The sequence below is a fragment of the Cervus elaphus genome, chromosome 28, assembly GCF_910594005.1.
Source record: "Cervus elaphus chromosome 28, mCerEla1.1, whole genome shotgun sequence".
Lineage (NCBI taxonomy): Eukaryota > Metazoa > Chordata > Mammalia > Artiodactyla > Cervidae > Cervus > Cervus elaphus.
This window is the reverse complement of record NC_057842.1, coordinates 51,485,026-51,497,378: the sequence shown is the minus strand read 5'-3', so window position 1 is coordinate 51,497,378 and position 12,353 is coordinate 51,485,026. Positions and strand designations below refer to the sequence as shown.

The following is a 12,353-nucleotide window of genomic DNA, read 5'->3' as shown; positions in this document are numbered from 1 at the left end:
GCCTAGAGCCCGCGCGGCTCGGGTGCCTGTGGTCGCTCTAATTCAAGGAGAAGGGATGGCGTGGGGAAGTAGTCCCTTGTTCGGTTTTACGTTACTCCATCTTACAGGCTTCCAAGGCAGCACAGTGGCTTTGTATTAAAGTATACGACTTCCTGATTTTTGTTCTTTTTCTTGTGTGGAAAGAGAAATAAAGGTAATTTTGGCCTCAAAGGGCTTTCCTTATGGCTCAGCTGGTAACGGATCCAGCCGCAATGTCCGAGACCTGGGTTCGATCCCTGTGTTTGGAAGATCCCCTGGAGAAGGGAAAGGCTACCCACTCCAGTATTCTGGCCTGGAGAATTCTATGGACTGTATAGTCCGTGGGATCGCAAAGAATCGGACACGACTGAGCGACTTTGACACTTTCACTTGGCCTCAAAAACCTACCAAGCCCAATACGTTCTTAATGGAGTTCTTTTGGAATGAAGTGACTGCAAAACAATGCAAAAAGAGATCACGACAAATTACTAGAGGCTAGGAGATTCAGGTCCCTTCCTTCTGTGAACTTGTAGGCAGTTTACCAGAATGTCACATAGAAATACTTCCTGTGTGCAACCTGGTTTCTGCTTCCTACCGAGAACTCTAGCATCTAAATGTCCACCGTCTCTCATTTCAGTGGCTGTGCAAGTCAGGGGCATACAGCTTAGGCTTCATTAGTTTAAAGGTAAATCATCTTTGAGGGACCCCATAAATGTAGGTTGAATTGAATTGGCTTGAACCAAAAGCTAGTTTAGAGTATCTCTGGTGGAATGCAGCAATTTACAAAAGCTGTTAAAATATCTAAATACCTCAGCTTATCTGGAGGCAGAAGGTGATGAGCCATGTAAGTTTGCTGGGTTGTTGTGTTTTTTTTTTTCCTCCTCTAGTGCTTAAAAAGAAACTTCCTTTATAAGTTTAGGAATATTCTTTCTCAGTCCTTACTACACATATAATTTGAACTCACTGAAATTAAATCAGTCTAAAGATCACCTAGAGCCAGACATCCTGGAATGTGAAGTCAAGTGGGCCTTAGAAAGCATCACTACAAACAAAGCTAGCGGAGGTGATGGAATTCCAGTTAAGCTATTTCAAATCCTGAAAGATGATGCTGTGAAAGTGCTGCACTCAATGTGCCAGCAAGTTTGGAAAATTCACCAGTGGCCACAGGACCGGAAAAGGTCAGTTTTCATTCCAGTCCCAAAGAAAGGCAATCTCAAATGCTCAAAACTACCGCACAATTGCACTCATCTCACACGCTAGTAAAGTAATGCTCAAAATTCTCCAAGCCAGGCTTTAGCAATACGTGAACCGTAAACTTTCAGATGTTCAAGCTGGTTTTAGAAAAGGCAGAGGAATCAGAGATCAAATTGCCAACATCTGCTAGATCATCAAAAAAGCAAGAGAGTTCCAGAAAAACATCTATTTCTGCTTTATTGACTATGCCAAAGCCTTTGACTGTGTAGATCACAATAAACTGTGGAAAATTCTGGAAGAGATGGGAATACCAGACCACCTGACCTGCCTCTTGAGAAACCTGTATGCAGGTCAGGAAGCAACAGTGAGAACTGGACATGGAACAACAGACTGGTTCCAAATAGGAAAAGGAGTATGCCAAGGCTGTATATTGTCACCCTGTTTATTTAACTTATATGCAGAGTACATCATGAGAAACGCTGGGCTGGAAGAAGCACAAGCTGGAATCAAGATTGCCAGGAGAAATATCAATAACCTCAGATATGCAGATGACACCACCCTTATGGCAGAAAGTGAAGAGGAACTAAAAAGCCTCTTGATGAAAGTGAAAGAGGAGAGTGAAAAAAGTTGGCTTAAAGTTCAACATTCAGAAAACTAAGATCATGGCATCTGGTCCCATCACTTCATGGGAAATAGATGGGGAAATAGTGTCAGACTTTATTTTTGGGGGCTCCAAAATCACTGCAGATGGTGATTGCAGCCATGAAATTAAAAGACACTTGCTCCTTGGAAGGAAAGTTATGACCAACCTAGATAGCATATTAAAAGGCAGAGGCATTAGTTTGCCAACAAAGGTCCATCTGGTTAAGGCTATGGTTTTTCCAGTGGTCATGTATGGATGTGAGAGTTGGACTATAAAGAAAGGCCCCCTTAAGGCAGTAGATTTCCACATGTATGTCTGTGTATACTTACTCTTTTCTTGGGTTAGTGCAGTAGCTCACTAATCTGACTGCTGCCCCTTCTCGCCTCATTAAAGGTGACCTGATCCTGTAAAGTGCCAGTCTCCTTTTTCCGAACCTCGCCTTCTCTAACTCCCTTACCCTACACCCAGGACCAAGAAACGGAACATTCCCAAGAAGATCCTCCAGAACAAAAAAATGTATGAATACTAAACATCCTAAGCCTAGCCAGCATGGACCGACTACAGAAGCCTGTCTGAATTGTGAGTTTAACTAAAAGTTTACACCAAGTTACTGTTTTATTTTGCTTAACAAAGAAGGTATTTAAGGAAGGGAAATTTGTGAAATATATAAATGGAGGTCAGAAAGATCAAATTTGGCAAGGTGTGTGTTTGAGCTTACTATTGCTGCTATAACAAATGACCATAAACTTGGTGACAGCACACATTTATTACAGTTCCGGTGGTCAGAAGTCCTAAATTTATGGGTCTCTCTGGGGCTAAAGTCACAGATTCACCAGGAATGTGTTCATACCTAAAAGCTCTAGAGAATTTTTTCTTGTCTTTTCCAACTTCTAGAGGTTGCCCACATCCCTTGGCTCACAGCCCCCTTTCATTTTCAAAGCCAGCAGTGGCCAGCTGACTCACATAGCATCACTGTGACAGTGACTCTTCTGCCTCCCTTTTCTGCATTTAAAATACTCTGTGGTTACTATGTTGGGTGCACCTGAATAAGCTGGATTCTTTATTTTAAATTAAACTGATTAGCAACCTCAACTCCATCTTCAGACTTAATTTTCTTTTGTCCTGTAACTAAAGATTTGATCGCTGGCCCACCCACTCACCTCCGATTGTGTGCCTGGTTCATAACAGGAGGTTGGGGACCCTGGACCTAACCTATTCACAGCTGTTTGAGAATTAGGATGTGGACATCTTTGGATGGTGTGCGCTATTCTAACTTCTGTAATGCCTTCCAATTATTCAATGGCTCTGGCTCACAGAATTAAGTATCTAGGCTCTTCAACAGGTATGGTCTTGGAATGGAAGTGATGCCTCAGAGTGATATAGCTTAATAGCCCTGGCTCCTACTGACTTTTAACTGTGTACTTACTAAGTAATCTTCCAGTAATAATTTGGCTTTTCACATGGATTTGCGCTGCTCTGAGTAGTATTTTGTCAATTTGGCAATTATCATTATCCTCATAGATTAACAAATTTATACTAGCTTTTTAACATATGAATTTCTGTGTGTTTAAAAAAAAAAAAAAAGAATTTCTGTGTGTTTGATTAATGTGTGTCCACACCTAAGAGATGGTCTAGACTTGGTAGACTGGCAGCTCAGGTTTCTGAATCTGTGAAAATAAAAGCCAGATTGTAAGACTCTGAGGAAATCCATCTGTCTCAGTAATCTTCCCAAATGATTGAAATCTGACTTTAATATATTTTTCAAACTCATACTGAGAATGGATCTCACAGTCTGGCTGTGGACTGAAAGGCTCTCCTAATTGCTCCCATCACATCCTTTACTCCTGGAACACTGGCTAATTTCCTTCAATGAATGAATCTTTTCATTCATTCTTTTTTCAAGTTTGTGTGTTTTAATTAGACTCTTTTGATTGCTAATGTTCCTTTCAGAAATGTACAGTTCACTATATAAAGAAACATGAATTGACAATAGAAGTGTAACTAGAAAACTATGCAAGATTGAGGCATACTTTTTTAAATTATCTTTTTGAACTAGGTTTCATTTTAGACTTGCTTAAAAAGTTGAAATACAGATGATTTACAATGTTATGTTAATTGCTGTGCAGCAGAGTGATTTAGTTATACATACATTCTTTTTTTTAAAAATACTTTTCCATTATGGCTCATTATAGGATATTGAATATATTTCCCTCTGCTATACAGTAGGGCCATGTTGTTTATCCATTCTATATGTAACAGCTTACATCTGCTAACCCCAACCTCCCACTACATCCTCCTCCCCAGCTCCATCCGCCTTGGCAACAAGTCTGTCTCTATGTCTGTGAATCTGTTTCTGTTTCATAGATAGGTACATTTGTGTTATATTTTAGATTACACACATAAATGATATCATATGTTATTTGTCTTTCTCTGACTTACTTCACTTAACATGATAATCTCTAGTTGCAACCATGTTGCTGCAGATGTTTTATTCTTTTTATGGCTGAGCAGTATTCCATTGTAAATATGGGTCACATCTTCTTTATCTGTTCATCTGTTGATGAACATTTAGGTTGCTTCCACGTCTTGGCTATTGTGAATAGTGCTGCTATGAACATAGGAGTGCCTGTATCTTTTTGAATTATAATTTTGTCTGGATATATGCCAAGGAGTGGGATCGCTGGGTCATATGGTCATTCTATTTTTAGTTTTCTGAGTAACCTCTATACTGCTTTCCATTGTGGCTTCACCAACTTACATTCCCACCATGTAGGAGGGTTCCCTTTCCACCCTCTCCAGCATATTTTATTTGTAGACATTTTAGTAATGGTCATTCTGACTGGTGTGAGGTGGTACTTCATTGTAGTTTTGATTTGCTTTTCTCTAATAATTAGCAAACTTGAGCATCTTTTCATGGAGGCATACTTCTTTCTGTGTGTTTTCTTGTTTCCAGCTAGCCTGTGTAGTTCCCCCCATTCTATGTCTACTTCATAGTCTCTGCTCACTGTAACTAATTTTTGTGCTCTTCAGCTTTTCTTTACATTGTGAACTTTGAACTTCGCTTCCACTCTATTTCATTCACTATTTCTATTCTGGTTTATTTCATATAGATAGAGGTCACACACACAAAATATTTTTCAGGGATTCCACACTATACAGCTAGGGGCAGCCCTGATTAGAATTACCATGACTGGCTAAGAGGATGATCCTTAACCTTGACTGTTTTAGAGTTTACTTATGGTGGGGACGGGGTTCGGGTGGGTTCTTAAAACATTGTATTTCTCAAACTTTACTTCCAGGCCAAAATCTTCTGTAGAACTAATGTACATATACATAATGTTATATGACTGTGTATGTATTTAAGTTTGAACAAGGAAAAACTGTCGAAGAATATGCACACAAAGTTATAATGGGATTAGTGAGATAGAACAAGGCCACTGCTAAGATATGGGTTCTTGGGCAAAAATTTTTGTGGGCTCTCTTTCTGTATTAACATTCTGACTGAAAAATGTACTCCAGTGGAGACTGTAAAGTTAAAAAGAACTGTAGAAACATTGTACTCTAGTTTATACATTGGTTTTCATAAGAATATAGGCTAACAGTTCTGAATATGCTTTGCATGTATGCTGAGGTCGAACAAATAAGTAAATGGATAGTAGCTGATGGGAGCCAGATTTCTTACTATCAGATAAAGAAGTTACAGATAATCAATGGAGAAAGGATAGACTGAACTCTATGGTAATGGATTAGAGTTAGAAATCAGAGAATTAACTCTGTTTAGCTCATTATATACACAAACAGACATAAAATAATCATAGATATGTTTGTACACAGGGATTCGTATACATATATATATTTCCTAGTTCTACCTGCTGAGAGACGCTAGGAGCAGTGACACCCCAGTTGCAAGCAGCACACTCACACCAGATCTTGGCTTCCAAATACTATTCTCCAATAAGAGGAACCCAGTATCCCTGGGGAAATAGCCAATTCTAAGGTTGGGCAGGGGAAATGCAAGATGATCCTAATTCATACTACCAGTAAGGAAGGAAGTGAGCAAAAATGAGAAAGAAGGAAGGAAATGTATCAAAAGGACACAAGAGTCAACTTGAAAAAGACCCCAGTAACAGAGTGAAGTAAGCCAGAAAGATAAAGACCATTACAGTATACTAACACATATATATGGAATTTAGAAAGGTGGTAACGATAACCCTATATGCAAAACAGAAAAAGAGACACATGTACAGAATAGACTTTTGGACTCTGTGGGAGAAGGTGAGGGTGGGATGTTTCGAGAGAACAGCATTGAAACATGTATATTATCTATGGTGAAACAGATCACCAGCCCAGGTTGGATGCATGAGACAAGTGCTCGGGCCTGGTGCACTGGGAAGACCCAGAGGGATCGGGTAGAGAGGGAGGTGGGAGGGGGGATCGGGATGGGGAATACGTGTAAATCCATGGCTGATTCATGTCAATGTATGACAAAAACCACCACAATATTGTAAAGTAATTGGCCTCCAACTAATAAAAATAAATGAAAAAAAAAAAAAGAAAAAGACCCCAGTAGCCTAAGGTGGAAAGGCTTGAGCAATAGCAACAACAAAACAGTGTACTATTATAGCCCAAAGAATAAAATAAATATACCTGAATCCATATTGATACAAATATATTTTTGAATAAATAAATGGGTAAAAAGAGATAAATCCTCCTTACTGAAGAATTCCAAACAATACATGCACATACTTCCCACTATTCATAAGATGGAACTTTTGGGGTGATTTTGACTTCCATGGAATATTTGGCAATATCTGCAGACGTTTTTGCTTGTCACAACTATGAGGTGGGTGCTAAGGGCATCTATTAGGTAGAGGCCAGGGATGTTGTTAAATATCCTGCAATGTTGTATGTGCAACAACACTGAATTATCCATCCCAAAGTGCCAATAGTGCCAAGTCTGAGAAACTGCTGTGATATATGTGGTGAGACAGGTGTGTTATGATTATGAGGACAAGGCAGTCAGGCTGAGAGTGAGAAAAGTAAAAGACAGGGGAAAAAACTGGTTCATTGTGGAATTAACCCACCCTCAAAAAACCCTCCAGACTTCCTGCTATGTGGAAATAATGTCCCTTTATTGTTTAAACAACTTTCAGTTGCCATTTCTAATACCCACAGACAAGATCATCCTAACTGACAAGGAGAGAGGAGAAGGATTAGGACAAAATATGGTAAGCACATTCTATAAGCACAGGGTGTCCCAGGGCGAGAGGAAATGGCCAATCTGGTACTGACTCTCTGAAGTGTTATTTACTCTGGAAGGCTCTCCAAAATAAATTCTGTTGTTGAAATTCTCAGCTAGACACTTCCATCACATTAAACCACACCGATTGTATTTGTTCTTTTCAGAAAATTGAATAAAAACTATTTGTGAGTTGAAATCAGGAAGCATAAATTATACTTTTTATATTCTTTGAGGAAACACCCTCAAAACTTTTCTTTTCAAAGACTTTAAAATGCTGAGAAGGGGGGAAATAGCATGATCTCTTTAAATTTGTAACCTAGAAAAATGGTTGGAACTGAACTTTGTTGTTATTCAGTCGCTAAGTCATGTCCGACTTTTTGCGACCTCATGGATCCCCTGGAGAAGAGAATAGCTATGCACTCCAGTATTCTTGTCTGGAGAATGCCATGGACAGAGGAGCCTGGTGGGCTACAGTCCATCGGGTCGCAAAAAGTCAGACACAACTGAGTGACTCACACACATATATATATACATGTGTTGTTGTTGTTCAGTAAAAATTAACACAATATTGTAAAATACTTGAATTTGGTGAGTTCATACTCTGATGCTATCTCTCATTACACATTGTACATTTAATAATGATTAGAAACATTTTTAATATGAGCAGTCTTCTAAATGCATGTTTTTTAATACAGAAATCCTTATTTAGTGCTCACTTTGGCAGCACATATACTATAATTCGAATGATATAGAGATTAGCATGGCCCCTGTGCAAGGATAACATGAAAATTTGTGAAGTATTCACATTAAAAAAAAAAATCCCATTCAACTGCTGGGTAATCAATTCTTGATCTTCTATCTTGTGAAATCAAATTCAGCTACCTGAAACTATAGTTAATAATAATTGCATGTATATATTTTACCTAATCTTGTTAACATGTCTATTAAGTGGTATTATTAGGCTCTTTTTATGGATAAGCAAATAGGCTGAAAAGTTAAACAACCAGCTCAGGTCTACAAATGTAGTATGGTGGAGCCAGAATACAACAGTCTGCGTGTCTGGAGTGGATATGACTTCTGTATTATATCAATAGTGACAAGAAGGGACAAACCAAGTACTTGTCAACACTGAACATATTTCAGTTCAGTTGAGTCTCTCAGTCGTGTCCGACTCTTTGCGACCCCATGAATCGCAGCACGCCAGGCCTCCCTGTCCATCACCAACTCCCGGAGTTTCCTCAAACTCATGTCCATTCAGTCGGTGATGCCATCCAGCCATCTCATCCTCTGTCGTCCCCTTCTCCTCCTGCCCCCAATCCCTCCCAGCATCAGGGTCTTTTCCAATGAGTCAACTCTTCGCATGAGGTGGCCAAAGTTTTGGAGTTTCAGCTTCAGCATCAGTCCTTCCAATGAACACCCAGGACTTAATCTCCTTCAGGATGGACTGGCTGGATCTCCTTGCAGAGGACCAGCAAATATCACACTCCCACAGGCCCTCACACAGTACTGAACACTTTACTAATGATTCCTCAATAAATACTTATGATTATTTTTTTTTATGATTAATTTTTTAAATGTCCTTGTTGAAACAGAACTATACTGTTCATGAATAATGGGCAGAGCACTGAACAGAGCAATAGACCCAGATGCTAACAAGGGCTCTTTTAACTAACTATGTGGCCTTGGACAAATTACTTGTCTGAGGCTCAGCTTTAAAGTCAGAATAATGGTTCCTCGTGGTCAGTTGTCACGGTTGGTGAGCAGTAGCTGAGCCAAGATGATATGGGATCTTCTGTCTCTCCATCAGATTACTAAGAGGACCATAAGTACTGCTTTACACAGGCAGTTTGAAAATAAGTTTCCAGCAAAACAAAAGCTGTTTCAGGAGGATGATGGAATTCCAGTGCATCTGAAGGGTAGGATAGCTGATGCCCTCCTGTATAGAGCCACCGTGATTCTTACAGTTGGTGGGACAGCATATGCCATATATCAGCTGGCTGTGGCTTCATTTCCCAATAAGCAGGATTGACTTCAGTTATCTTCCCAGCAATCAGTTGGTTCAATTCCATTCAGCTCTCTGTGGACCAGTAAATCTGATACACAACTGAGTTCTTTGGGGATCAGTATTTATTGACTTGTACTAACTGCCATCAATAAAGCAGTCTTTACCATGAACAAAACCCAACAAGTAAAGTCAGAATAACAATACTGGCTGGGCTTGCTTTCCAATGTTGGACAACATATGGAGGTGATCTTTGGAAAACATGATTTGTTGAACAAACGGAAGGCTTTACAGTCTCAAATTCTAAGTTCAATGAAGTCCATTTAACCTCTGCTATACTGACTGACCTGATTATGTTGTAAACCTAGCTCAACAGCCCACCATAAGTCTGGCTGATAACTTCATCCTTTCATTGGATTCTACTTCTCTGAACCTATTTTTTGGCATTTATCGTTTGATTCCATCTCTCCTTCACCCAAACCAATCAGTTTCCAAAGTAATTTTCTGGCACCAAAGAGAAGAAATTATGCTGCCCAGATCACAGGGGCAAACTGTTCAAAAGACCACTGGAAACTTCTGCCCTTTCTTCTTACCCCAGTTGCATTAATCATATTTAAAATTTTTCTGTATGACATTTTGACATCTTAAATAATCTTTGTGGCTGGGGAGAGACTGCCCCATCAGGTCTAGCTAATTCTTAGGGAGTGCAAAGGATCCAACAAGATTCATGCCCTTGATATGTAAACTAATGAATCCAGAGCCATCATACCTTTGCTATCTGGCCCATATTCCTCTGCCTTAATCATCACAGGGTTAGGTACCAGGCAATAGGGACCACCCCATCATAGGGACAGAATAAAGGGACAAAGTACAGCAATTCAATAAGTAATCCCACTAGGGAAACATAAGTAAAGAAAAAAGTATGAGGATGGGACTTCCCTGGTGGTCCAGTGGCTGAGTCTGAACTCCCAAAGCCGAGAGCCTAGGTTTGATCCCTGTTCAGGGAAGTAGATCTTACATGCCATCACTAAGAGTTTGCATGCTGCAACTAGCTGCAACTGAAGATCTACAATATGTGCTGCAACTGAAGATCTATAATATGTGCTACAACTGAAGATCTATAATATGTGCTGCAACTGAAGATGTATAATATGTGCTGGAACTAAGACCCAGCACAGCCAAATAGGTAAATAAGTAAATATTATTTTTAAAAAAGAAAAAATGTATGATAGACCCCTGTAAGTTAAGGATCACTCAAGAAAGCACGTTTGCTTAACAAAACCATGCCAGGGAACCATAAGTCATGGCCCAAAGCAATAAAACGATGGTGGAATGAGACCCATGTCCTGCCCAGCAAGGGCAGTAAGTTAATGATTCCTGGGACATGCTCCTCTGCATAAACTAAAAACAAAAATATAAGAAAGGTGACATTATATTGAAACCTGAGATGATTTACCATATTTTAGTATATGTCACCACCTTTTTGCTCATTTTCATTGTGCCATGACAATCCCATTTTGACCATATAGGGACAAGAAAACTTCCCTGCCTGATATGGAGGGGGGACTGATGATGGAGCTTGACGTCTGCTTAAGAATGAGCAAGCTGGTCTTCTCCACCTCCTCACTTTTCCTTTGACTATAAAACTGTAGCCCACTCAGCTCTTGGGCAGCACTCCCTTGCCTGCCTGCTTGTAAATCTCACATGCTTCCCTACACTACTAAACTTTTTCCTTCCCTGTCACTGCCTCTTGCTGAATTCTTTCTGCACCAACATAGATAAGCCTGTGTTCAGCTGCATTCTGAAATGCTTTCTGCCATTTCAACTATAGCCTAAAACTCAAGGACACTCTTCAAACTAGCCATTCCTAAATTGTTCACCCTGCCCGGCCTTACCTTTCCCACAGGAACCCAGTAAAAAGTCTGGCCTAAACATATTGCACACTCCTGCCTTTGCTTCATGATCAAAATCTGGTGTCTGTTCTGTGGCTGTGTGGTGAGCTGTCCCTCTTGTTTCCAGGGGAATTGGGAATAACATTAAACTTGTCTTGAGGTGGCACTGACCTCTCTGTTGTCACTCAGTCCCCTTTATAAATAAGACTTAGGCACAGAACACAGGCCAGCAGGTCTTTTCAAAGCTAAAGTAACTTAAGAGGGAGAAGAGTCCTGAGTGTTATCAGATAATGACTTGCCCTTAGGGGCAAGGTTATCAGGATGTATTTATTTTATGATTCTAATTCCTTTACTTGGCAGGTCTTGATCTATGTTTTAAAAAAAAACACAGTGGATAGTTCACATGTGTGTATTAGTCGCTCAGTCGTGTCCAACTCTTAGTGACCCCATAGACTGTAGCCCACCATGCTCCTCTGTCCATGGAATTATCCAGGCAAAAATACTGGAGTGGGTAGCCATTCCCTTCTCCAGGGGATCTTCCAGACCCAGGGATTGAACCCTGGTTTCCTGCATTGCAGGCAGATTTTTTACTGTCTCAGCCACCAGGGAAGCCCCTAGTTCACGTGACTTAAATTCAAAATATTTCTTTGTGAGAAAGGAAAATGAGACTTGGTGTAAATTAACCCCACCATTCTTTTTGTTTGTTTCTAATCATTGGACTCCTTGAATACTCATCTCCCCTTTTATTCACCTTATTTGTTCTTTGTCTTCTTTGAGTTTTCTTCCTTGAGACTAAAATGATAGATTTTGTTTAAAATTTAAAGACAGAGTTCTGTTTTCAGTATGGAAAATATACTGAACATCTTAGTCCATTTGGGCTGCTGTAACAAAATACCATAAATTGGGTGGCCTAAAAACAGCAACATTTATTTCTTGCAGTTCTAGAATCTGTGAAGTCCAAGATCAAGACTACAGACAGAATTATGTCTGTTGAGAACCCTTTTCTTGGGTTATAGGCAGTTTTTCTCTGTGTCTTCACATGGCAGAAGGGGAAGGTGGTCTCTGGAGTGTCTGTTATAAGAGTACCAAACCCATTCATCGGAGAAGGCAATGGCAACTCACTCCAGTACTCTTGCCTGGAGAATCCCAGGGACAGAGGAGCCCGGTGCGCTGCCGTCTAAGGGTCGCACAGAGTCGGACACGATTGAAGCGATTTAGCAGCAGCCCCAGCAATCCCATTCAGGGGAGCTCCGCCCTCATGACCTACCACTTTCTTAAGGCCCCACCCATCACACTGGACACTAGGTTTCAATATACAAGTTCTGGAGGAGGCAAAGATACAGACCTTAGCAATAAATACAA

At 40.2% G+C, this 12,353-nt stretch overlaps 1 protein-coding gene and 1 non-coding gene across 2 annotated transcripts; both read left to right on the top strand.

Moving 5' to 3' along the window:
• The first annotated feature begins 7,805 nt into the window (after window positions 1–7,805).
• LOC122685669 lies at window positions 7,806–7,909 on the top strand. The gene has a single exon (XR_006338518.1). It is a non-coding gene; the product is annotated as a U6 spliceosomal RNA (small nuclear RNA).
• Window positions 7,910–8,874: 965 nt separating this feature from the next.
• LOC122685596 (cytochrome c oxidase subunit 7A2, mitochondrial-like) lies at window positions 8,875–9,190 on the top strand. Its single transcript, XM_043890505.1, has one exon. The coding sequence runs from the start codon at window positions 8,875–8,877 to the stop codon at window positions 9,124–9,126; it is 252 nt and encodes an 83-aa protein (XP_043746440.1). The 3' UTR covers window positions 9,127–9,190.
• The last annotated feature ends 3,163 nt before the right edge of the window (window positions 9,191–12,353 follow it).

Excerpts from the sequence above, each read along its gene's own strand:
- LOC122685596 (XM_043890505.1), top strand. The coding sequence starts at position 8,875 with ATGATATGGGATCTTCTGTCTCTCCATCAGATTACTAAGAGGACCATA.